This window comes from Lontra canadensis, unplaced genomic scaffold (assembly GCF_010015895.1).
Source record: "Lontra canadensis isolate GAN:19392208 unplaced genomic scaffold, GSC_riverotter_1.0 scaffold19, whole genome shotgun sequence".
Lineage (NCBI taxonomy): Eukaryota > Metazoa > Chordata > Mammalia > Carnivora > Mustelidae > Lontra > Lontra canadensis.
In genome coordinates this window covers 14,525,262-14,551,677 of record NW_022631013.1, presented here as the reverse complement: position 1 = coordinate 14,551,677, position 26,416 = coordinate 14,525,262, and the positions used below count along the sequence as shown (strand labels likewise).

At 47.7% G+C, this 26,416-nt stretch overlaps 1 protein-coding gene across 1 annotated transcript; it reads right to left on the bottom strand.

The window, feature by feature from the left end:
* On the bottom strand, positions 1 to 21,697 carry NANS (N-acetylneuraminate synthase). The gene is made up of 6 exons (XM_032860678.1): positions 21,490 to 21,697; positions 17,917 to 18,132; positions 5,834 to 5,933; positions 4,636 to 4,790; positions 1,864 to 2,130; positions 1 to 231 (listed from the first exon to the last, which is right to left on the bottom strand). The coding sequence occupies exons 1-6, from the start codon at positions 21,619 to 21,621 to the stop codon at positions 22 to 24; spliced, it is 1,080 nt and encodes a 359-aa protein (XP_032716569.1). The 5' UTR covers positions 21,622 to 21,697; the 3' UTR covers positions 1 to 21.
* Positions 21,698 to 26,416: the final 4,719 nt, after the last annotated feature.

Here is a 26,416-nt window from a genome sequence, read left to right as displayed (position 1 = left end):
TTCAGAGAATGGCACTTTATTTTAAGACTTGATTTTTTTGCCATGATTTTCTACCCATTCTTCCATGATGGTATCGTCTTCTTCAACAGTGACCAGGACTTTCTTGCCCACCAGACTAAAGATGTCTTCAGGAGGGTAGCCTTTGGGCTCACCCACCTTTACCGTGAGCATGTCCAATGTTAGAACAGTGCCTTCTGGAATTTTCACTTTGGCCACCACGGACTTGCCCAGCTGTGGATAAAATGAAGACTCAGTGCCAGCCTCATAGAAATTAACTGCTTCATGTTGTTTTATACCCAAGGTCCCTGTTCTCCCCAGTCTTCACAGGTACCCTGGGAGCAGGGACTCTGTTCTCCCCTCAGTACCTAGAAGAGCATCTCACACCCAGCAGGGACCTGGCCAATGTGGGGTGAATGCAGAGGCTTGGAGGGGCCTCTGGATAGAGCACACAGGAAAGGGTACAGGTTATACAGCCCAACAGAGCCAGGTTCAAATCCCCTTCAGGTTTGTGCAAGCCACCTAAGTAGTGGAGGTTCTCTGTAAAATGGGAGCTAACAGCACCTCCAGTTTGTCAGAAGACTATAAGGATTAGCGATGATAATGTATGCAATCTACCTGGAGCACAGAATGCTCCCGAACCATGAAAATTACGATTACTTTTGTCATCATCCAGTTCAATCTCACTTTAAACACAGGAAACGGAGGTGCACAGAGGGCAGATAACTTGGCCAAAGTTGCCGGGAACCAGGATCCTGGGTCCTGGCCCATGGCCACTCCACTCAGTAAAGTAAGACTGTGGAGGGCTCACAAAGCTGAGTATGCTGCTACTCGGAGGACGGGTAAGGGGCAGACAAGACAAGCAGGTGAGGGGACTAATGGATACCAGAAGCTTATGACCAGCCTTTCTGTGTCTTGTCCAGAAAAGTTCTTGAACAAATCACTGCATCACTCGACATCCTCCATGTGAGGGCCAAGGGATCAATTCTAAAATTCCGTGCCAGGACCCAAGTTCTGCCAGTGGATGTTACCAGATGACGCTCCACCCTGTTGTAGTCACTGTTTGCCCAGCGAGCCGGGAGGTTCAAAACCAAACTAAGGGCTCAACTCTCCTTGTCAATTCTGGTGCAATTCCCTCCCGTTTTCCTCTGCAAGGCAGTTTGTTTCTTTTTGCCATGATTTCCATGTCCTGGTACGTAGGCATCTTTAATCAGGCCCTACTAGAATAAAAGATGATGGCATTCCTCACACCTGCCTGGGCTTCAGACTCTGCCTCCCCCCAGACAACCACAGCACATCAGGAGTGCCTGCACTCCTGGCAGCCCCAGGGCGCCTGGCTCTGGGAACAGAGGCCAAGACAGGTCTAGGCCACAGCTTCTTCTGAAGGTCAATGCTGCACAGCTCACACTGCTCCCAGGGGAAGATGTGCATCATCCCCACCAGCCCTGGCGACAACCCACTGTCCCGCCCATCCAGGGTCGCCTTCATTTATAGATGCCTCAACAACGTATCATAGGCCTTTCTCTCACTGCCTCATGGAACCCCAGTGGCCGATGGTTTCTCAAGGCTCACCTACTCCAAGGGAGTAGGACTTCACCAGCCAGGCATCTCATGAGGCTACCTCTGAACCCACTTACAGCTCCTGGAGTCTAGAGCCCTGGAGCCAAAGGCTCGAGAGGCTTGGTGGGAAACTACAGCAGGACCCTAGAAGGCCACAGAAACTGCTGACACTCCCTTAAGTGACATGCTTCTCCCATTGCTAACCTGAGCCTGGACTCAGAGGGTCAGTACCGACTCCCCCAGCAGGGAAGCCCACAGCAGCCCCTCCCAGGACAGTGTAGCACAGCAGGGTCGTGCAGAACCCACCTTCTTGTTGCAGGCAATCTCACAGGGCAGCAGCTGCTTGGTCGGGGAGCCCATGGCCCTTTCCACCAGGCGCACGGACTGCACCAGCTCGGCCAGCTCTGCAGGCTCCAGCGAGGCCGAGTGGTCGCTCCCCTTCCAGGTCTTGTCCAAAGTGATGTGACGCTCCAGCACCTTGGCACCCAGAGCCACCGCAGCCACAGATATCGCTATGCCCGTTTCGTGCCCAGAATACCCTATGGGAATATCAGGAAAGAGTTTCTGATATTCCTTTAAAATAGAAAAAAAAAAAAAAAAGAAAGAAAGAAAGAAAGAAAAAAGGTTAAATATTGTGACACTTTACGCACAGAGTGCAGTCAGGCAGATCTAGGCTGGAGTCCCGTTTGGGCCTCTCACTGTCTGTGCAAATACAGGCAAGATGCTGAGGCTCTCTGAGCTTCTCCTTCTTGGTATTATACCGCTACCTGCCCAGGGCTGCTCCAGATGCGTGAAAAGCACTCGGCACACCGCGATTCTCCCAAAACAATGGCTACTGTTAGCAAGAATGCAGTCTAAGAATGCTTCACAGGGCATAAGCCACCAGGAGTAACAACAGAACTACAACCGAATGCCTAAACTCATTCAGAAAGCATCTGTCACATTTAATTAGCCTGAGCTGCTGAAAGCCAGAGTGCTGTATGCACAAACATCGTCGTCAATAATATATACGGCCCAACCTCGAAACAATCCTTTGGTGGAAATGCTAAATAATTAACTAATCTATGATCTATAATTCACTGAAAGCAACAAAAGACATTCGTCAAGCGAGTCTTTTCATTGAAGGGGACCAGAAAGCATAAGTGTAGTAGAAAGACCCAGATGGGGTCTGATAAAAGATCAGCAGGACAGCTGAGTGGCAAAGGCCCTGAAAACCAGGCCCGAGAGTGAGTGACAGACAAGGGAATGCAGGCTGCGGGGTCAGAGTGATGGAATATGGGTGGGCCGGCCCGAGATGGCGGAGGTGGGCAGGCCGCTGACCCTCACTGTGCCCCAGTATCGAGAAAGGACATGATGGCATCCTGGGTAAGAACAGAAGGGAAAGGGGAGCGGGCCATATCCACAGAGAAAGAAAATCAAGGAAAACATCTGGAGTCATGTAAGGCAAACTGCTATGACAGTAATCTCTGTGGGATGAGATTACAGAGAACGTTTAGCCTCTACAGGACATATTTCAGAGCTGTTGGAGTTTAAAAAAAAAGTCACATTTAAATTTTTAAAATGACATGATTTAGAGATGAGCTGGAAATAGAGAAAAAGCTACCACTTGGGAGAGACAGAAGTTTAGGTAAAAAGGTAGCAGTGTATGCTTTCAAAAAAGGCTAATTTTTTTTTTAAGTTAAATATGAAAACTGTGTAGCAACATGTACAAAAGCTTACTCTATCGTCGGGGGGGAAAAACAATGTCAAAATACTATACCAAAAGCAAAATATAAAAGGAAACTAGTGAATTGCAGTATTGGGGTTATACGTCTGTGTATATTTAAAATTCCACTAATATAACTACAATGGTTGTGTAGGATAATTACATATACATGTCTCTAATTAAGTTAAGCTTCGGGTGCTATCAGGAGAAAGGGATGGCAGAGGCCTGAGACAATAAGAGACGGGGGATTCCAGTCCCAGCTTTGCCACCAAGCTGCTGTGAGGTCTCAGCCAAGTAAGGCCTTTTCCCTCTGGGACTGGGTTTCACCATCTGTGAAATGGCTGAGGTGGAGGAGACGAAATCCTGCGAGAGAGAAAGCTCCCTCAAGGCTGTCACTGTAACTACCTTGAGCCTCACAGAGTCTCAGAATTACAGGCAAAAAACAACAGAGCTGGCCAAGAGTAGAGACCAGGAGAAGCCGGACATTTCGAGACGGTCTCCTACAACTCAGTATAAAGAAAACCCAACGGGTACTTGCGTACCAGTGACCCTACTAGCCTTATTCACAGTAGCCAAAAGGCAGAAGCAGCCCAAATGTCCATCGACAGAGGGACAGACAAACCACAGGCAGTATATACACACAATGGAATATGACGCGGCCTCGACAAGGAATGAGATCCTGGCACACAGTACAGCACGGAGGAGCCTTGCACATGGTGTGTAAGTGTGCGCAGACAGACACAAGGACACACGGCAGGGTTCTGCTTAGATGAGGCCTCTAGAGGAGTCAGATTCATGGAGACAGAAGAAGAATAGAGGCTGATGGGGGCTGGGGGAGAAAGGAATGGGGGACTCAGTGTTTAATGCGTACAGAGTGTCAGTCTGGGAAAATGGAAAAGTTCTGGAGATGGGTGGTGGTGATGGTCACAGAGCCACATGAATGTTCTTCACGCCACTGAACTGTCCATCTAAAAATGGTTAAATCTTCTCTTTTACACACACACACACACACACACACACACACACACACAAGAGATGGCATACTGAGAAAGGATATGAAGCAACAATTGACAGACGAGGGACCTCTGATGGCCGATACACACAGCAGGAAGTGTCTACAGACAATTATGAGAAGGCACTCCTTAAATCTCATAGGGGGAAAATGAAGATTGGTTTTTAAGAAAAATTAATTTATAATCACCCTCTATAGAATGTACCTGCTTCCTTAACTGCACAGGTGGTTCTGTTCAAATTACATGAAGCAGGTAAAGACTGGTTAGAATTTTGGCTACAAGAAAGGTCCCAGCTTTCCCGCAGTACTCGGCTTAAGGAACGCCACTGCAGCGTGGCCCGATCAGACAGTGGCTGCTCACCGTGATGACGCGCAGGTTGACGTCCTCAGGGGCCAGCGGGTATGCACTGGTGCATTGAAGGAAGCAGAAGTTGGGGTTGAGGGCCTTCACGATCTGATAGACTTGCTTCATGGTGTCCATCGACTGCATCCCGCTGGAGATCACCATCGGGCGGCCTGAGTGACCCAACACCAACACCATCAGCATGTTCTCTTTGGGGGTTGGGACTCTCCCTCAAGCACACCCCAACTGCTGGTCTCATCATCCAACTGAATGCCACAGAGATCTCTCAGACACTGTGCCAGCCACTGCTGGGGGAGAGGGGAGCTTGGTGGATTCCTGCCCCCGACCCTGAGGAAATGGGACACTCCCCTCGCCCCCGATATTAGTGTTTAGTGAAGTGAGCTGAAGTCAGGAGGCAGAGGAATTTCATGATCCTCAGAGAAAATGAGCATCTCGCTGGATGAAGAGGCTGCCCAGCATGGGAGGGTGAGGGGGAGCACGGCCCCCAACTCAAGGGCACAAGGGAGTGTGAGGCCCAGAGCAGCCGCCTCCCAGCCGTGTGGTCTCGCATGCCTCCTCAATGACCTAAGTACAAAGCCTCATAATCCTAGAAGCTGCTTCAGTGCTGGGGTTTTCAGGAGGATCAAATGAGAGGATTCATGTTGCAAGACCACTTTACACACTGAAACAGGCAGAGGTTCGATATTACACTGTACGCACAGACTATTTCTCAAAGTCAAACTTTCTCTAAGAAGCCTTCTATATGCTGCCATATCCTCGATTTCATGTACAACAATAATCTTTAATTTAAAGGTTCTTGGGGCGCCTGGATGGCTCAGTGGGTTAAAACCTCTGCCTTCGGCTCAGGTCATGATCCCGGGGTCCTGGGACCAAGCCCCACATCAGGCTCTCTGCTCCACAGGGAGCCTGCTTCCCCCTCTCTCTGCCTGCCTCTCTGCCTGCTTGTGATCTCTGTCAAATAAATACATAAAATATTTAAAACATAAAAAATGAAAAAAAAAAAGTTTCTTTAAAAACTGACTTATCCTTCATGTCTTTCCTTCCAAAGTCAGCACATGGAAAAACAGAAGTATATGCTAAGTGTAAAGAGGTTTCTAACGCCTGTCTTCAGGAGACTCCTCTGGTGGGCTCTACAAAGGAATAAAAATGGGAAGATTTGGGCTTCTTCATTTTAGGGCAAAAATTAAACACTCACCTTTTTTGGCTGTCTTCTCCAGATAAGGAAAATTATTAGTGTCCCCAGATCCAACTTTGAAAAACGGAACGTTCAGCTCATGTAGAAACTCAACTGCCATCTATAGAAATCAAAGAGGGAGCTCTTTTTCACTGCTGTTCAAAATCACCACGCTCCGGTCAGGCGAGGGGCCACAAACAGAAAACCCCTCCTCCTGCCCAGCAAGAGAGACTCTCGTAACAACTGGAAAGCTGGGACAGGTGTGTTATGTCAGTCACTTCATTCAGATGCAAACCTGCCTTCACAGCCACTTGTCCATTCATCCAACAAACAGTGCACGCTGGCCTGTACTGGCTTCTAGCTCTGCAAAAGAATCAGACCCCAGGCCAGACCTTCCCTCCCAAGGAGCCCAGGGTCTAATCACAAAGAGCTCACGACCTAATCTTGGTCCAGAAAACCAGGTGGTGAGAAAGTGAGTGTCCCTTGAAGGCCTTACCCTTTACTCAAAACCAAACTGCCAGGAAAATAAGCCATTTCAACCCTTGCCACGAGTGGAAAAAATGCAGCAGTTTATGGCCCAGCCCTGATCCAGTGATCCACAGCCGGCAAAGTCCATCAAACCCTCACCCTGTCAGCCTCCAAACCCTGCTGCCCACAGAAAAAACAAACCTCGTTCACTTTTTTTAAAGATTTTATTTGTTTATTAGAGAGAGAACAGGCACGAGAGAGAGAGAGAGAGAGAGAGAGAGAGAGGGAGAGAGCGCGCGCAAGCAGGGGCAGAGGGAGAAGCAGACTCCCTGCTGAGCAGAGAGCGGAATACAAGGCTTGATCCCAGGACTCCAGGATCATGACCTGAGCTGAAGGCATTTTTTTTTTTTTTCAACACAACATCACTGTGAGGGCCCTACACCATCCTTTACCTCCACCCTGGTTCGTCAGTAAGACTCAGGATCAGGAAATTGGTAAGTGTCAACAAATGCTAACAGAATCAGTGGGCTACAAGTTTAAAGAGTAAAATCTCAACTTGTTAACAAATTACAAAACCCCCCAAAACTACCTTTTATTACAATTTTTTTTTTTAAATTGGAGTTTGGATACCAGAAGTTGGGAGCATCAAGGTCTCAGAATGCTTCCAAATATCTAAATTCAATCTATTGTAAAATGCTACCCAGGTTTCAGAAGTAGGTTTGGAAGGCTGGATCCTTGCTTCTCACACCTGAATATGGTACAATGATCTCCCAGGGATCTTGCTCAAATGAAATGCAAATTCTGATGCTGCTGGGTTAGGGTGGGGCCTGCAGCTCTGTGTTTCTCTAAGTTTCTGGGTAATACTACCACTGCTGCTCCGTGAATCCTATTTTGTAAGGAGCTACGGCTGGAAACCTAGAGGGCACAGCAGTGGCAATTCCACCGTCAGGCTCTTTACATCAACCCGAGGCTGCCTGAGCTTCCTTCCATCTTGCCCGCAGGTGATAAGCTACTCCAATCACTGGCTACACTCAGAGAAACCCACTTTCCTTCCATGTAAATCCTCTAGCATGAAGGTTAGAGCTGCAGGAGAGCCATACTCAATGCGTAATGAGCCAGTGAACAATTCACAGGCAGTTCACAAACCCCTGGGTCCAAAAGACACCAGCCAGTGTGGCCCGAGTGCCCCTTACTCCCAGGCCTGCTAAGCTGCCTTCGCTGGAGTTCGAGTGGTGTTCCCTGTGCGGGATTTCTCCCCCACCTCTCCTGTCCCCTCCGAATCGTTCTCTCTCACCTCTCCCGTTTATGTATCTCTCACACTGTTAGCCAGCCCTGAAAGAGAAGTGAAAAACATCCCTTCTAATGGGTTTATTGAACAAAGTCTACGTCTCCCACTTTTCTCATTCTATCTGGCTGATGGAGAGTGTTTTTCTACCGCAAGAGGGAAAACCCTATGCTAAGTTTTCTTCCTTACAATGCTCAACTCCAGAGAGAAGGGCTCATGATGACAAAGTCCCCAAATGGCATGAATAGGAGAGGCAGCAGGAGCCTCTTGCAGCAGGAGGAAGGAGGGACCAAACGCAGGAGAAACACTGTGCAGAAGCTCACCTATGAGGGCTGGAAAATCTGCACGGAATTCTACAGATTCTACAGTTTTCAAACGAGGAAGAAGGGGCCCGTTCCTCTCTTAAGGGAAGGGGGTGTGTTCGCAGTCCCCTGGAGAACCAGCCCCACCTAGCGGCCATTCCGAACACTGCCGCTTTGGATTAATCTCTGCAGAGGGCGCCAACTGCAGCAACGGGGCAGATTCCTAGGCTGTAGTGCCGGGCCCAGGGCCCCTCAGGCTGGGTCAGCGCCGGTGGCACCCCCGTTCTCCATGGACTCCCTGGCTTCCCCACCCCGCTGCCCATCCCTTTTCCATGTAGGAGTACCGTGCAGCCAGGTAGCCTCACCATTCTCCTACCTCCCACCCCCCAGCACAAAGGCTTTCAGTCTGTCCGAAAGAGGGGCCAACAAGACCTTCCCGGAGAATAGACTGGTCTACACTCGCAGGAGAGGGTTCCACCAGCAACCTGGTTCTGGAAAATGCTGCACTGCCAGAGCTCCCTCTTACAGGGTCCCAATAAATACAGTTGTCTAGCCCCCCCCTTTTTTTAAAATCCCAGTGTTTCCCACACTTACTCAACTCAGAACCCTTGTTTATTAGGGGGAAAGGGGTGGAGGAGAGGCTTCATTACTAATAGTTGGTAGTAATTACTAATTAATGAGGATGGACGTTGCGTGTCCACAGAACCTCCTTGCCTTATCCCGGCCCACTGATCTGAGGGGTAACAGAAGCAAGAAGAGGAACTGGGATTTTTCTAAAGCCCCTTCCCCAACCCTCAGCATTTGAGATCCTGTGGAAAAGGAGAAAAGCCCACAGCGATGAGCCGGGGAGAAGAGAGGGTGCTGGAGAGCTGCCCAGCATGAGGGAATGAGGAAGGAGGAAGTACGGGGACAATCCCAGTGGCCCTGTCAGAGCACACCACGGCTTGGGTAGGGGGTGCTCTGCTAGCAGGGGTGGCAAAGGAAAGGAGAAGGGAGGAGAGGGGGTACCTTTCTCTGGGGTACCCAGCTCTGCTAGGACAGGACACTTGTGTGCGAGGGAAGCATGTCCTTCAGGGGCCACCTCGATGGTTGTGGCCTCTATTGGCTTTCTCAAGAGAATTCTCCATTTAGACCTAAGGAACTCTGTTCATTTCAGTTCCGTTCCACGTGTTTCTCGGCAGCTCTGACCAGGGCCCTGGTAATTCTGTCAGCCTTGATAAAATCGCACCTCACTGAAACCTTCCCTCAGCATACGAGGAATACCCTAGGACGGCACCCTGAGAGGAGAAACGAGGCACTCGATAACTGGCTGCCACCCACAAGGAAGTCAGGGCTAAATACCCGGTGCCACCTGCCAGGTACACAGAGAACAAGTGACTAACGCACTTCCGCGCAGACAGGACATGCTGGTTCAGAAAAGGGACCTGGCCAGCAAATTAACACTGTAATGGCTCTCAAGAATGCATCTCCAGGGCACCTGGTTGGCTCCATTGTTAAGCATCTGCCTTCAGCTCAGGGCCTGGTCTTAGGGTCCTGGGATGGGCCTGCATCAGGCTCCTTGCTCAGCAGGAAGCCTGCTTCTCCTTCTCCCACTCGCCCTGCTTGTGTTCCCTCTCTCGCTGTGTCTCATCAGATAAATTAAAAAAAAAAAAAAAAAGAATGCAGTTCCCCTCATTACCTATGCCTGGGTCAGCCCTGAGGACACTTGGGAAGCATGGCATTCCGGGGCAGAGACACCGCCCTGTCCAGATAGCGTGAAGCAAAACAACACACAGAGCCCGTGTCGCCCACACCACACAGCAGGTCTTTCCTGGGGAGCAGAGGGAAAGGAGCCGAAGGGTAAGGCCGAGAGGCAGACCCCGACCACCAACACCCAGGCTCTTCTCCATCTCCCAGCTGCTCCTGCTTCTGCCTCAAAGCCACCTGGGAGTGAACGACCCTGAACAAGTGACCTTTCCTAAGGACACGATGCCAGGAGGTGCCCTCTCTCCTTCAGAGGCCACATCCGGCAGCTGAGGCGCCTGGCAGCGTGGGCTGAGAAGGAAAGCCCTCACACCAGGTGCAAGTAAGTGGCCTTCGTCCTATCTCCTCTGGGTCTGCATCAGAGCTGGGAGAGCCTGTGGACAGCAGCTTATTCACACACAAAAGGAAAGGAGGCCAAGAGAGGGAAGGGGCTCGCTAGGCTCACACCGAGATCGGCTCAGAGCAGAGTCAGGGCAAGAAGCCAGCCAGATGTCCTGACGCTCAGCCCGGGTTGCCCTCCTTAACTGTAGCTAACATCTGCTCAGCGACGGCTGTGTGCTATGCTTTATGTCAATAATCACGGATAATCCCCACAACAACCTTGCAAGACAGGTTCAGGTACTAACTGTGCCTTGCACGTGAACAAACAGAAGCACAAAGAGGTTGAACGACCTCCACCTGGACTCACCAGGGATGAGAAGCGGAAGCATATTCAAACTTGGAATCGGACCCCAGAGTCTGCAGGCTCAACTGTGAAACCTGGGTGTGCACCTTTCAGCATGGGGCCCCCCAAGGTTTGGCGCTCTTAAAAATGACTACGGACTCTACAGGGTTTTTTTCATGTAGGTTCTATCCATTTACAGAATTAAAATTAAAACTAAGGTATTTGGGGGCTTTTTAAAGTTTTTATTTTGAAATAATGATAGCTTGACATGAAGCTGTAAGAAATAATACAGAGAAGATCCTCTGTACCCTTCACAGAGGTCCCCCTATAGTGACACCTTACAAAACCAGAGTACAAAATCACAACTGGGAAAGTGATGTTGACAGGGTCTGATTGGATTAGATGTCACAATTTCCACAAGTACTCATTTGTGTGGGCATGCATCTAATTCTATGCAGCCTGACCGTGTGCACAAACTCAACCACCAGAGTCACATTACAAAACTGTGCCGTCATTCCAAGGCTTTCTGGCCACATCCACTCACCTCCTTTCCCCTCCCTAACCACTGACAACTGCTCATCTGTTCTCCAACTCTGTAACTTTGTCATTTGCTATATACACTCAACGATATAGTATGTAACCTTCTGAGACTGGCTTTTTCACTCCATGTAATACCCTGGAGAGCCATCCAAGCTGCAGCACTTATCAGCAGTTCATTGCTTTTTATGGCTGGAACTGTTCCCCCGCTAGAGAACTCTCTGGGTTGTTCTAGTCTAGGGGCTATTACAGGTGAAGTTGTCATGGACATGTGTGGACAAGGTTTTGTATGAATTTTAAATTATCAAATGACACCTGGAGGGCAACGTGTTGAGCATGTCTAGTTTGTGTTGTTTTTTTAGGTATGCAATAAATGGTTATTTTTCACGGAGCTATAATTGATACATAACAGTGTATTAGTTTTGGGTGTACAAAATGATTTGATATACACACACGCTGTGAAATGACTACCAAAAAAAGTTCAGTTAACGTCCATCTCCACACACAGATGCAAAATATTTTCATGTATTGTCCAGCTTATAAGAAACTACCAGTACACTGAGTAAATTGTGATAGAACACCACATGTGAACTATATTAAAATAAGGTTATGCTTAGAAAAAGGAGAGTGCTATATATTCCAGAGTGATTACACCTTTCTGCAGTCCCACCAGCAGCATAGGAATGCTCCATTTTCTCCGCATCCTTACAACTTTTTGGTGTTATTGTCACTTTGTTTTACCTGACTGATAGCTCTGTAGCAATACCACATTGTGGTTTAAAATGGAGAAATTTTTTAAAATATCTTATTTATTCATTTATTTATTTGAGAGAGAGGGAGAGAGAAAGCATGAGCAGGAGGGCAGAGGGAGAGGGAGAGAGAATCTCAAGCAGACTCAGAGCTGAGCAAGGAACCCAATGCAGGGCTCGATCTCACAACCCTGAGGTCACAACGTGAGCCAAAACCAAGTCGGACACTTAACTGTGCCACTCAGGCGCCCCTAAAACTGAGAAATTTTAGAATAGACAAGCACAAAGAAAAAACATAAATTGGACATCATTAAAACGAAAGATGTTTGTGCTTGCAAGAATACCATCAAAACATGAAAAGACAACCCAGAAGAATGGGAACCATTTCTGCAAACCAATGCCTGACTAGGGAGTCATATCCAGAATATATAAAGATAGATAACCCAATTAAAAATTGACAAAGGAGGGCACCTGCGTGGCTCAGTGGGTTAAGCCGCTGCCTTCGGCTCAGGTCATGATCTCAGGGTCCTGGGATCGAGTCCCGCATCGGGCTCTCTGCTCAGCGGGGAGCCTGTTTCCCTTCCTCTCTCTCTGCCTGCCTCTCTGCCTACTTGTGATCTCTGTCAAATAAACAAATAAAATCTTAAAAAAAAAAAAAAAATTTGACAAAGGATGTGGGCGCCTGGGTGGCTCAGTGGGTTAAAGCCTCTGCCTTCGGCTCAGGTCATGATTCCAGGATCCTGGGATCGAGTTCCGCATTGGCTCCCCGCTCGGCGGGGAGCCTGCTTCCTCCTCTCTCTCTGCCTGCTTCTCTGCCTACTTGTGATCTCTGTCAAATAAATAAAATCTTAAAAAAAAAAAAAATTGACAAAGGATGTGACAGACATTCTTCCGAAGAAGGTATACAAATGGCCAATAAGCACATGCAAAGGTGCTCAATATCAGGGAATAGGAGTCAAAACCACGATGAGATGCCATTTTGCACTTGCTAGGACATCTAGGATCAGAAAGATTCTTCACAAATGGTTGGTGAGGACGTGGATAAACCCAGATGCTCCTACACTGCTGGGAGGATTAGAAACTAGGTGCAGCCATTTTGGAAAACAGTCTGGCAACTGCTCTGAAGTTAAACACAGAGTTACCACGTATGCCCAAGAGAGTAAAAACATGCCCGTGCAAAATCTGTACCTGAACGTTCATGGAAGCATTATTCCTGCTAGGCAAAAAGTGGAAACGATACCAATGTCTACCGACTGATAAGCAGGTAAATAAGACACAGTCTCTCTGTGCTCGAGACCGTTACTCAGCCATAACCAGGAGCGAGGCGCACGAGCAACATGGACAGACCCCGAACACATCACTGCAGGGAAGAGGCCAGAAACACAGGACCACAGGCTGTCTCATTCTGTTTACAGGTAACGTCCAGAAAGAGCAAATGTACTGAGACAGGAAGCAGTGAGAGGCTGCCTTGGGCTGAGGGAAACAAGAGGACTGAGAAAGGACTGTAAATGGGTACGCGATAACAATGCGCAGAAGTCTGCTCTGGTGAAGGTCACCACAACTCTGAAAATACTAAAAACAACTGAACGGTAAACCGTAATTGGCGAATCGTGTGGTCTGTGAAAGGAGTTGTACTAAAATAAAAGAGCATGAAGCACACCTTTCTGTAGCCACTGCCAGGGGAATGACGTCATCACACACCACACACCCTCTGGAAAACAACACTATACACTTGGGAGAGAATGACAGTGAAGAAGGCAAATCACATGTGAATATCACGTGAAAACAGTGTGGACCTGGTAGACCTTCTGAAAGGCATCCTAACCCCCCCAGGGGTTCCTGGACCACACTTTGAGAACCACTGTCATACTCTTCCCATTACTCTCATTTGTTATTATTGCTTTCAGGTGTCACTGCCATGGAATTCCCACGTGACCTTTCTTCCACTTCCCCTTTGGTCAGATTTTAGGAAAACTGCCCTGGGGAAGCAACTATGCGGTGGAGGGTGGGGGAGTAACACCACCGAGGTTGATTATTTTTATTTTTTAAGGATTTACTTATTTGGGGCACCTGGATGGCTCAGTCAGTTAAGCGTTTGCCTTTGGCTCAGGTCATGATCCCGGGGTTCCGGGACAGAGCCCTGCAATGGGCTCCCCGCTCAGTGGGGAGCCTGCTTCTCCTTCTGCCTCTGCCCCACTCATATTCTCGCTCGCTCACTCTGCTCTCCCTTTCTCTCTCTCAAATAAAGAATGAGAGCGTGTGCTCTCTCTAATAAAGAGAGAAAGTGCATACACATGCAAGCTGGGGAGAGGAAGAGGGAGAGAATCTCAAGCAGACTCCCCATATATGTGGAGCCCGATGCGGGGCTCAATCTCACAACCTTGAGATCATGACCTGAGCCAAAATCAAGAGTCAGATGCTTAACTGACTGAGCCACCCAGGTGCCCTGAGACTATTTTTTTTTTAAGATTTTATTTATTTATTTGACAGAGAGAGACAGAGATCACAAGTAGGCAGAGAGGCAGGCAGAGAGAGAGGGGGAAGCAGACTCCCTGCTGAGCAGAGAGCCCAATGCGGGGCTCGATCCCAGGACCCTGAGATCATGACCTGAGCCAAAGGCAGAGGCTTTAACCCACTGAGCCACCCAAGCGCCCCATTCGAGACTATTTTTAACAAACAGGTTAGGACTTAGTCCTCTAAATGAGAGTGCTTCTCAAATTCATTCCTCTGGGAAAGGCTGTACGCAAAGACAACACTAGAAACCCAGAACACTGTCATAATCTTTGTAAATTCATCCCAGACCTTTGCAGTCCTTTTTTTTTTTTTAACTTTTTTATTAACATATGATGTATTATTAGCCCCAGAGGTACAGGTCTGTGAATAGCCAGGTTTACACTTCACAGCACTCACCACAGCACATACCCTCCCCAATGTCTATAACCCAACCACCCTCTCCCTACCCCCCACCCCCTGGCAACCCTCAGTTTGTTTTGTGAGATTAAGAGTCTCTTATGGTTTGTTTCCCTCCCCATCCCATCCTGTTTCATTTATTCCTTTCCTACCCCCTCCTAAACCCTCTACATTGCCTCTCAACTTCCTCATATCAGGGAGAACCTATGATAATTGTCTTTCTCTTATTGACTTATTTCGCTAAGCATAATACCTCCAGTTCCATCCATGGCATTGCAAATGGCAAGATTTCATTTCTTTCTTTCTTTCTTTCTTTTTTTTTTTAAAGATTTCATTTCTTTTGATTGCAGCCCTGTCTTGTTACTGACTCATTACTAAGCCAATCGGACCCAAAGTTTCACACTCAGCACAAGAAGGATTGGTAGTTTCCTTAACCCAAATCTGCCCTCTGAGGATGAGGGTTTGGCTGTCTCTGTGTGCTTGAGTTCTAGAGGATTGCCAAAGAGCAATCCTAAATTGCTGTGAACCCACAGTATATGACACAAGTACAAAATGAAAACAAATGCCACTTTCTAGGTGTGACCTTCCTTCCCAGGCACTAAGCATGTACCAAGATCAGGAAGTACTAAGATCAGGAGGTACTAAGGGCCAGGATCTAGACCCACAGGGAACACATAGACAGGGTCCCATCTTGCGACATGTGCTTCATGTATACGGTGTCACCTGCTTCAGAAGACAAGCCTGCAGGTGAGGTATCTTAATCAATGCCTTGCCATTTCCCTAAGAGGAAAGAGACCCAGGGAGATGAAAGAAGAGTGTGGTCAGGTGGGGGGGGGGTGTTAGCTAATTGGTGACTACTGATACTCTCCCTGTGAAATGGGGAGAACTGTGCTATTTGAAGAGGTTGTTAAGAAGAGTAAATGAGTTGTTATGTTTAAAATACCTAGCAGAGAACTTGGTACATCATAAATACTCAAAAAATGTCAGTTAACAGTAGAACCAAAAACAACACCCAAGTCTTTCAGCTCCTAAAGCACATGCTCTTTCCTGCTTAAACTTTTTTGATTTTCAGATCCTATACGAATCTGATAGAAACCACTAACCCTCTCTTTTGTTTGGCTCCTTCGTTTATTCCTCCAACAAATATCTGCCAACCACCTACTACAGGGCACCAGAGATGCCTCCGTCCGGCTAGCAGTCTGGGATGGAAATGGGAGGGTTAACACACCATTACTCAAGTAATGAGAGACCAAAACAGGAGGGGCCTGAACCAAGCTGGGGGACAGGATGAATTCCCTGAGGAAGTGTTAAGCTGGGATCAGAAAAAAGCCCAGCTACCTCTTCAGGACCACTTTCCTCAAAAAAATCTGTCTCCGGGTCCCCAGAGCAGCTCTTAGGCCCAGAGGCTTTCCACCCACTTCAAGGCAGTAAAGACCAAGGGGGAAGCCCAAAGGCTCCGCTGAGCTCCACGAAGCCACACACACCTGGACTGATGCCCAGGAAGAGCTGAAGGACCAGGGAAAGCAAACTGCACCTTCGAAACCCACTTCCTGCGCGTGTGACTTTGTACAAATTTCCCAACCCCTCTGAGCCTCCATATCTTCATCTGCAAAGTGGGGCACAGTAGGGATAAAATATATTTACTGTAAGGAAAGATGCTCTGTAAGTCATAATTCAAAAGTAGAAAATTATGATCAAATGCACAACTGGGTCTGAAGACTGTCAGGCTTATGAAAGCTGTGAATTAAGGGATGAATCTGTCCACAGAACTGAGGCCTGGACTTGTCATTTCCCCAAGATGCCTAGGTTCTCTGCCTCCCTGTGCCTGTTAAAACCACCAACAGCCTAGGCGACCAACAGCCCAGACTAGATTTATGTTTCCTTTAGACTGCTTATAACATATTCTTGGATTGGAACAGGGACACAAATGGTCAGGGAGGCCTACAAAATGAACTGGAATCGATTCAACTACTTTGACCAAAAGTATTCCAAAAGTTTCAAGAGCCATAAAAATGCTCGTAGGTTTCATCTAATGATCAATTTCTGCAAAGCCACCCTAAAGAAACAACACAGAACACAGAAAAATGATGTTCATCTCAGCATAAGTTAGAAGCACAAAAAAACCCCAGAGTAACCTGCAATGTACACAAGTAGAGAAATGGTTACATTATAAATCCTCAAAAGATTTATTACATTGCTGGGGCACCTGGGTGCTGCAGTCAGTTAAGCATCTCACTCTTGGTTTCGAAACGTGATCTTGGCTAGTGCGACTGAGCCCCGAGTCAGGTCTGTATTCAACACAGAGTCTCCATAAGTTTCTCTCTCTTTCTGCCCCCACCCCCACTCCCCTCGTCCTCACACATATTCTCTCTCTCAAATAAATAAATACATTTTAAAATTAAAAAGAAAAAAAGAAGTATCACATTGTTATGAAAACTTTAAGAACGGGGCGCCTGGGTGGCTCAGTGAGTTGGGCAATGGACTCTTGCTTTCAGCTCAGGTCGTGACCTCAGGGTCGTTGAGATCGAGCCCCACATCAGGCTTTGCACTGAGCTGACCATGGAGCCTGCTTTCGATTCTCTTTCCTCTCCCTCTGCCGCTGGCGCCGCTCACTCAATCCCGTGTACATCTCTCTCAAAAATTAGTAATAGTTTTTGAAAAAAAAAAGGAACTTAAAGCAAAAGATGTGAGGACTTATGTCAATTATATCTCAGTAAAGCTGGAAAGAAAAACCCAGATATGGGTAAAAACTTATTGCATAATGTTAAATGGGAAAAGCATGCACAGAACCAAATATTCACAAATGTAGCAACCATGCAACGCACATAAGACTTAAATCTATAAAAAGAGCCACCATATAGCGATTACGGGTTAGTTTTTCCTGTTTCTAAACTTTCTAAGATGTTTATTATTTTTACAATTAAACTTTTTACATTTGAAAAAGAGTACACAAAGGAAATCTCAAAAGGGCAGGTCACAGAGCAGACAGGACCTGAGACGTGGCACCTTGGACCCTTCCAGAATGTCAGCATGACCATTCTGTGAACCACTCAGGATGACCACCAATGCCCCCCACCCAAATCTGACAAGGCCACGCAGCAATGGGAGGACCCCTGTCAGAAAGGAGGATTCGTGATCCCTAGTCCAGGCCACTTTCCACTGGGAGAAAACTGGTCCGGCAGGGATCTCCCAGAAGCTTGAGGGACTCGGGGATGCCAGTGTGGCTGCCCCCTACTACCAAAGACAACTTGTTTAGAAACTTCTAGTACTCTGCCCACAAAATCTCACTGGGCCTCTGCCTCTCTTGGCCTTCCATTCAGTTGGGAATTGATACGGTTTATGTGATCGGGAACACTAAGTCTAGAAAGCACAAAAAAGGCTCAAGTTAGCAATAGCTGGAGTTGACTCCAGGCCTAGCACAGGACAGAACAACACCAAGGGCTCACCTCATCCATGCCTGAGGCGGTGAAGAAGATGCCGATCTCCTGGGCGTATCTCTGCAGCTCCCTGTACTGGGCATGGCTGAACTCCAGGTGGCGCTTATGCTCCCCATACGTCTTCCCCCAGGAATGCTTGGACGTATAGGGCCTCTCCAAGGCTTTCCGATTAAACTTGTACTCCAACTCACTCTTCTGGAACTTGGCACAATCGGCCCCACACTCCTGCAACACACAACAGGCTCCTTTCAGTGGCCTGTCGTGGATTCTCAGAGAAAAGGGAAATGCTAGGGCAACAGCTCTGACATCAGTATCTTTAAAAATAAGGCTGACTGACAGAGGCAAAGAGGAAAAGGAGAAGCAAAGTCTCAAAGGAAGAGAAGGCTGGGGATGGGGCCTTCCCCTCTTGTCCCCCCCTTAAAATGCAAAAAGGAAAAAAAAATGTGGTTTTTTTTTTTTTTCAGTTTATTTTATATTAAAAATAATTAAACAGCTAGGAAGACTTTTAAGTTGGGTAACTCAGCAGAGGACAGCAAAATGAGCACTGGACCAGAACTGAGGGGAAGTCAGGATGTGACTCTCACTCCTGGCTGGATAAGTCAGTCCCGCTTTCAGGACTCAGCCTTTCCATCTCCATCAACAGCTGCTCTGGGCTCGCTCCAGGACCTGGAGCAGCTCAGAGGAGCCCCTCATGGGCCAGGAAACAAACAACTCTGCTTTAGCTGTTCTACGCTAGTGCTTTTCTGCATGGCATCTTAGTTGAACAAGAGATTCTGGGGCAAAAAGGACACAGACAAGGACTTAGATAGGCTCAGGCCTTACTGAACAGAAACTATAACATGAAAGCTGGATTTTCCAACTATAAAAGCTCTAATTCTATTGCCAGTCAGCCCCCGATCTCTCACAACTGCTTTTAAAAACCCCTCAATAGAAATACGGAGGAAAAGTCTCCAGTTCACCGACATTTCTGTAGACAGAGTTATTCATGCTGCTAAAAACCTCACTTCCAGAAATAACCTGTGCTAACAGCGCTGCTCCCCTTCCCGGAAAGACCACAAGATGGCATGGTCAAGAAAGTCTGAAAAACATGAGAACGGAAAGTGACCTTGGGCAACAGAGTTCTCATTGTCTAGAGGAAGATCCCCAGGCCCAGAGTAACCCGAGCAATGTTGCACAGAGTCTCTGGCAGAGCTGGACAGATCACTTTGCTAAGGCTGCAGAGCACGTGTCTCCTGGCCCATGACTGCCACCCAGAGGCTGCTACAGCCAGGCCTCCAGCAAACCAAGGCAGGGAGGGGGTGGGGGGGGGGGTTGTTAAGGAGGTGTGTGTGTCTCTGGGCGTTGCTTCTCACTCCCCCTTACTTCTCAGCTCTATCTCAAGGAGTAAAAGAGACTGTCCGTTCTGGGCAAACCTTTCATTTACAGGAAGAAGATAAAAGTGAAGCAGCAGAAACTACTAAAGACAAGAGGTCAGATAAATTTCTACTATATTCCACCTGACAGCAGTTGTTTGGAGAGAAGAACGGGTTCTTCCTCTTCTTTCCTAAAACTGAGTGATCTCTCTGTTTAATTCTATGGTGAACTCCAGGTTCAGAAAACACAATCACTGTCTCTGTTTTACTACAATGATGATTGTGGTCAAGTTTTTATTGATTCTCTCCTGGCCAAAAAAACCAAAACAAAACAAAAGCAGCAAAACTCCAGGATGGGCCAAGCTGTGATGCTCCCTTTGCTGCAAAATTTGGAAATTAAAAGTTATATTCAGCTAGTAAATCTCTAATTGTAACACATTTATAGTTTATATATATTAATATAATTATATTTTGTAAGAAAATTAAAATAATCGAATGAGCTAACTTTTAATACTGCAAATAGATTGATTTCATTGCATGAGTTACTCTGGGTAACTAAACATGGGAATATGACTTTATTTGGCAACAAAGACTTTTTTAAAAATCCTAAAATACAAGGGTTTCACAAGATTCCACTGCTTTAAGTTTAAAAAACAAACACACACACATTTTAAAATAAATGGAACTGAAGCCTAGAGAGGAAAAGTCACCTGCCCAAGATTATTCAGCTGGTAAGTGGCATCTTCACACCAGTCCAGTGTTCTTTCCACTCTACCACAGGCTCAACCTCTTCATTCTCCTCCCCTCGCCCCAGAAGCAACCTCCAAAATTAAGAGAAAAAGAAAAAAAGCTTTGTTTCTATGGCTTCAAAATGTCTGGGTGTTTTTACAACCTAAGCATTCCGAGGTCACACCTCCGCGAACAGGTTGTTCCCTAAATTATGAGCAGGAATTTCCCCCCTAGAAAACAATGTTACAGCACAAAGACTAGAACCCTCTGGTTAGGACCAAAGCTATGAATTCCAGTATTTACTGTGTGCCCTTGGACAAGTCACTTCTCTGAGCCTTTAAAATGAAACCAATAGAATCCACCATGTTGTGTTGTAGGAATGAAGTGAGATGGTGCATTTAAAACATTTGGTCCATTTAGTGCAGCTGTCCCTCTTTAAAAGTATTTTTTTTATGATTCAGTAGGCTTCCAGAAAAGCTGAGTTAGTCCTGAAAGAAGAACAAGATAAATACCTAATCACTACTGATGACAGGGGAACAGCTTTCACGGAAGAGAAGCAGGGAAAACAGACGGAGCGAACCAGAAGAGAGAGAGCAAGAAGCGTGGACAGTGACAATGCAACTTGATGAGAGCAGTGATAGGAGAGAGAGATGAGAGCCAGCCTTGTGGGGAAGGCTTGGAAAAAGCATCCAAGTAGACCTGTACAGGAACAGAAATTTGCCAGGACGGAGCACTGAACATTCCTTAACCTCCGACTGCTAACAGCTAACATTTATTGAGTCCTCAGCAAGTACTGTGCTAAGAGCTTTAAATAAATCATCCCATTTGAGCCTTACAACTCTGAGGTAAGTACTATTATCAGCCCGCCCTTCAAACGATGAAACGGAGGCTCGCAGAGGTTTAGTAGCCGGCCCACGTTCACACAGCTGGTAAGTGGTGGCCGCTGAATTTGAACCCAGAGCCCTGGCATTTTAACTGGTTCACTTTCCAAACACAAGCAATGCCAAATGAAAAGACGACAGCAACTTCCAGGTGCTTCAGAACTCGCTGGAAGTAACTCGGTGTCGCTGAAAGAGGTCAGAAACGAAAAATGGTAGGCAGGAAGGAACCAGGTCATTAAGGTCTTGAAGGCTATGTTCAAGGGTTTCAACTCCACCCGTGGACAATGGGGAGCCAGTGAAGGTGTGAGGCAGGGGTACGACCTGACCAAACCTGTGTTTAAGGAAGATTATTCTGCCACCAGGAGGGGGCCAAGGTCGGGTTGGACGGCAACCGCAGGAACGCGGACAAGTGAGGAGGGTGGGGAGGGATGAGCAGGATTCCAGAGATTTAGAAATGGAACTGGCGAGCGGGCCGCCGGGCCGCACGCGGGCTACAGAGAGAAGCAGAGCCCAGCAGTCCCCGCTCCCCGCCGCAGGCTCTCCCGCGGCCCCGCCCCCCGGCCCCCGGCCCCGCCCCCGCCCCCGGCCGGCGCCCTTTCCCTCCCGGGCTCTGCCCTCACCTTGGCCGTGCGGATCATGCGCTTGGCCACTTCTAGGTCGCCCTGGTGGTTCTGGCCGATCTCGGCAATGATGAAGCACGGGTGCTGCCCGCCCACCCAGCGCCCGGGACACAGCTCCAGCTCCAGCGGCATCGCTGCGGCTCGCGTTTCCGCGCTCCACCGCCCACCTCGAGTCCGGTCCGCTGCCCAGTGGGGAACCACGCGCCGTCCCGGCCACGTCAGCTCCGCCACGTTAGTTAGCGGCCGCGCAGCCAATCCGCGGGCCCCAACTCGCTGCCGCCAGCCAATCGAGGCAGGGGGCGGAACCTCCCGCGAGCTGGGAGGTGCGGCGGGACGAGGAAATCAAGCTCGGTTCTCTTCCGCGGGGCTCCAGGTTCCCGGGCGGGTAGCGAGGCCCGGGGGGTCGCGGCCTCTCTGCTTCACCTGTGAGCCTACATTCTCCTAAGAGGAATGGAGGAGGGAAGACGGCTGCTTTGGGCCCGGGGAGAGCGCGCCCTGCGGAGTAATGGAAAAAATGAATTTGGGAGTTGGATTAGAGCTGGTTTGAGCACAGGTGCTGCCACTAACCGGTTCTTGATCGTGAATACGTTAGTCTTTAGTCTTCCTGAACGTTATTTTCCTTTTCCCCGAAATGGAATTATATAGGTTCGTGAGATGATGTATGGAAAACCCTGATCACGGTGCTTGGCCTGTAGTAAGGTTTCAATAAGCGGATGAACAGCTTGGATGAGCATCGAGGAATGAGCTTGGGCCGCTGCCTCGGCAGGAATGGAAAAGAGACTAGAGCAGGTGACAGAACCAGGGTGGTCCTAAGGCAGGGAGACCCACAGGGTCAAAATCCTAAAGCAGTCCAGGAGAATAACAAAGACGACACCAGCAGATTTGGGGATCAGGAAGCCGCTGGCCAAGAAAGATGAAACAGAAGGGACTAAAATAGACCTTTTCTGGGGAACATTTAGTTGTTAAAAGCAGATGGAAAATGCACTGTGGTCTAGACGGGGAACCAGAGTTGAGGGGTTGTGAAGAAGGGCCCCTTGGGAAGCCAGGAGGACGGAATCAAAGGAAAGAAGGGGATGTACCAAGGTTCACCTATCCGTGATACGTTGGTGTGCTAGACTGCATAGCACGTGCGTTCTCTCAAGTTTAACTGGCAGTGGATATCTGAGGCTCAGCAAAAGACCCTGAGTCCAGAGAAAATCAAACCCAGCACTAAAGTAGCTCAGTACTACTTGTGCTAAAGAAAACCATTATGGTTTTGAGTAATTTGTGAATGAGGGAAAATTAAATTTAAAAGCAAAAAAGGAGAAATCACATTTAAAAATACAATCACCTGGCTGGCTCAAGTTGGTTGATTTTGGCTCAGGTCATGATCTTGTGGTTGTGAGATTGAGCCCTGTCGGGCTCAGTGCACAGTCTGCTTGAGATTCTCCCTCTGCCCCCTAAACCACCCCCACCCCTCTGCTTGCATTCACTCTCTCTAAATTAAATAAATAAAATCTTGTTAATTAATTAAAATACAACCATCCCACAAAAGCAAGTTAGGGTGATGTTATTTATGATTAAATAAAAGCTTTCAGTAAATTAAGGTAATGTTGTATCTTACTACAGAAAGGAGGAAAAGACACTTTTCACTTCATGCTCGTTCCTTTTTTAAAAGCCAGTTTCCAGTGCTTTCTGTTGCTTTTTCTGCTTGGATAACGAAGCAGTGCTCAATATGTAGAAATGGATGACAGAAAGTGGGAAGGTCTTAAAAACAAAACCAACTGGGGATTCTTTTTTCTTTTCTTTTCTTTTCCCCTGTTACTGGCAGGAGAGGGTAAGGAAGAACTTAGTTTTGGAGAAACTAGGGTAACCCAGAGTGCTGGGTCATGGGGACCAAGGTGGAGAGAGGATGGAGACCCAGTTCTCGGACCTGAAACCCTGAAACCCCTCGAGTCTGAGGCCCCTGTGGTCAGTCCTACTATGCTGAGCCCTTCCTTCAGTTGGTTCCTAGAAAGCTTCCTATGACCTGGGACTCCTACCTAATCTTTTGCTATTCTGGGCTCTAGTTTCACTGAACTATTCTGAGTTGTCCTGAGGGATCATGGTCTTTCACCTCCAAAACTTGGCATATAAGCTGTTGCCTGAGTCTGTAGGCTTCCCACTCCTCCACCTCCACCATACTGAGCCATGTCTGACCACCTTCTGACCCATCAGTATAGAAGTCACTTCCTCTCAGAACCTTCTCCGATCTCCCCAACGATCTTCTCTGGGCTCCCATAAGACTCTTATTTGCCCACGTATTACCTTTTATGGTAACTGCCCCTCGTCTCCTCCGTCTTCCCTCTAGGCTGTGAACTTCTTTGGGTCAGGAACCATCTGGATCACCTACTCAGCACTAAACCCAGGGCAAAGCTTTAGGGATACCATGGTGAACCAGACAGACCATACCTCTGCCCTTATGTTGCTTAGATCCTTGTACTGTAAGTGTCCTTCAGGGCCAGGAGCTCCTTGAGAACAGACCTGGACTGTTTCCTACTGTATCCCTAGCAGCAAGCACTGAACTTAGCACTTAATAGGGGCCAGTAAATATTTGCTCAATGTACAAGTGCAGAATAGGAAAGATGACTGAATACTGAGACATAATTGACTTCATGTATTTACTCAAGCCACATTCAGTCCCTTAAGCAAACATGACTGTTGCCTGAGTTGCTCTTAAAGTCAGCTTTCTGGAAAGTTCCTCTGAGGAAGAAGTGAATTGTTGATCCACCCAAGTTTCCCAACCCGAGCTGCCAAGGACCTGCCCTGGGGTTAAGGGGCCAAGTTGTCTGATTCTCCTGAGTTTCTCAGTTGTTCCATTTATAGGCACCCTTACTAGTCAACACCCTCACCCACACCTACTTCCTGCTTCCTCAACCTTGGGCCTCATCCCTGTAACATGAACATCATTTTTATACTGTCCCTGGGAACGTAAGCCCACCAGCACACCCGGGGTGCTCTGGAAGGTGAAAGTCAACTCCCACGGACTCAGAGGATTTTGACCTCTGCACACAACATACCAGCCTCCGTTTTTTAAATGGGACTTCACTCATCCAACAAATAATCCAACAAATAATTCCTGAGTGCCTACTGTGTGCCAGGCACCTCACCAGGCACCAGGAATAAAATGGGGGATGAAAGAGTATGGTCCTTCTCTGTAACCTGTAGTTTACAATAAACTATAGTCACACGCTAATATTGTTTTTTTTTTTTAAAGATTTTATTTATTTGATAAAGAGAGAGATCACAAGTAGGCAGAGAGTCAGGCAGAGAGAAAGAGGGAAGCAGGCTCCCTGCTGAGCAGAGAGCCAGATGTGGGGCTCTATCTCAGGATCCTGAGACCATGACCTGAGCTGAAGGCAGAGGCTTAACCCACTGAGCCACCCAGGTGCCCCTCATGCTAATATTGTTAAATAACAAGGTTCAACCAAGTAAGTGGGAAGATCTAAGTGGCTTTTATTAAATGACTTATGAATTGAGCAGCACCCCATCTAGCAAGCAGAGAGGAACTCGGAAGAACTGTACAAAATGGAAGGTTTTTATATACTGGGGGTGAGGACAAGAAAGCTATTAACAAAAGAAAAGGATTGTTCCAGATGAGGCTGTTTGCTAGGGAAAAAGAGGAGGTATCCTATCCTGCAGATTCCATCATCTTTCCTTGAGAGATGGAGAGGATCCAGGTGAGAGTTACTGGCTCTAATGGAAAGAAAAATTTCCTGAGTGACCTGTTCAGGCCACATTTCTGGGGGAGGTGGCAACTGCAATTAGATTGGGTATTAAGCCCCAGTTTGGGAACTGGGTCTAAGTGATACCATTTGGGGCCTGAGGTTTTCTTTATTTCACAATATAAAATCGTGAATTATAATAATAAGGGCAATGATAGAAAACAAATTGAGTGCTGTGTTGAGACTAATAAGAGGAGTTCCTTTTCATGGGTAGTCGGGAAGAATCTTTCTGAAGACTGGACATTTAAGCTGAATCGCCCCCCCACACCCCAAATTCCTTCCAAATGATATAATCTCTTCCCGTGTGGGGTCACCACACGATGCTGAGACAGCACAGTGTCCTGGAAAAAGCACAGGGTTTGGAATAAGTCAGGCCTGGGTTTCACTACCAGATCTGTCCCTGGGGAGGAACTTCTCAACTTCCTGTGGCAGACTGGCAGCCACCACCAGAGGGCAGTAGTGAGGACTGTACAAGAATCAGTGTGTGAGACCGTTCTGGATTCTTGTCCTGCCTGGTGACTTAGGGACAGGTCTCATTCCTAAACCCTGGCAGGTCTGTTTCCCACTGTCCGTGGCCTGCTAGGACATTCCCTACCCTCAGACCCCATCCTGATGCTCCATGGCTCTCAGCTGACGCACCTTTTTCCCACTCTGACAAGTCGTGCCCCATCCCACACCCCAATCAGGAGAGTGGGCCTCTATGATGTGTCTTCACCTGCTCTTCTCACCTTCTCACCTTTAACTTCCAAGAGTCCCCAAAGCTTTCAGAACTTTACTTCTTCTCCTCTCACACTTAGAAATGCTGGCAATCTCATCTATTTGCAGGACGTCAAGATCTCCTCTGCCCTCATGGGCAGCTCCCAGACATTCATCACCAGCCCAGACCGAGTTCTCTCCCTGGTTGTCTGCTCAGTTCCCCACCATTTCTAAACACAGCCCCAGTGGCTCAGAACGCCCCACAGCAACCCCTGTCTCAACCATGTGATACTGCCAACCAAACTGGTCTGGACATGGTTGAACTATAATATTCCAGCCAATAAGCACATGGAAAGATGCTCAACATCATTAGCCATCAGAAAAATGCAAATCAAAACCACAATGAGATTCCACCTCCCACTCATGAGGATATCTAGAATCAGAGAGGTAAAAACAAGGACGTGTCGACATTGGTACCCTCATACACT

Coding starts and splice junctions, on each gene's coding strand:
- NANS (XM_032860678.1), bottom strand. CDS start 21,621: ATGCCGCTGGAGCTGGAGCTGTGTCCCGGGCGCTGGGTGGGCGGGCAG. Junction 5,934..17,916: donor CCGCCTCAGGCATGGATGAG/GTGAGCCCTTGG, acceptor TGATTTCTATAG/ATGGCAGTTGAGTTTCTACA. Junction 4,791..5,833: donor GGAGAAGACAGCCAAAAAAG/GTGAGTGTTTAA, acceptor TGGGTCACTCAG/GCCGCCCGATGGTGATCTCC.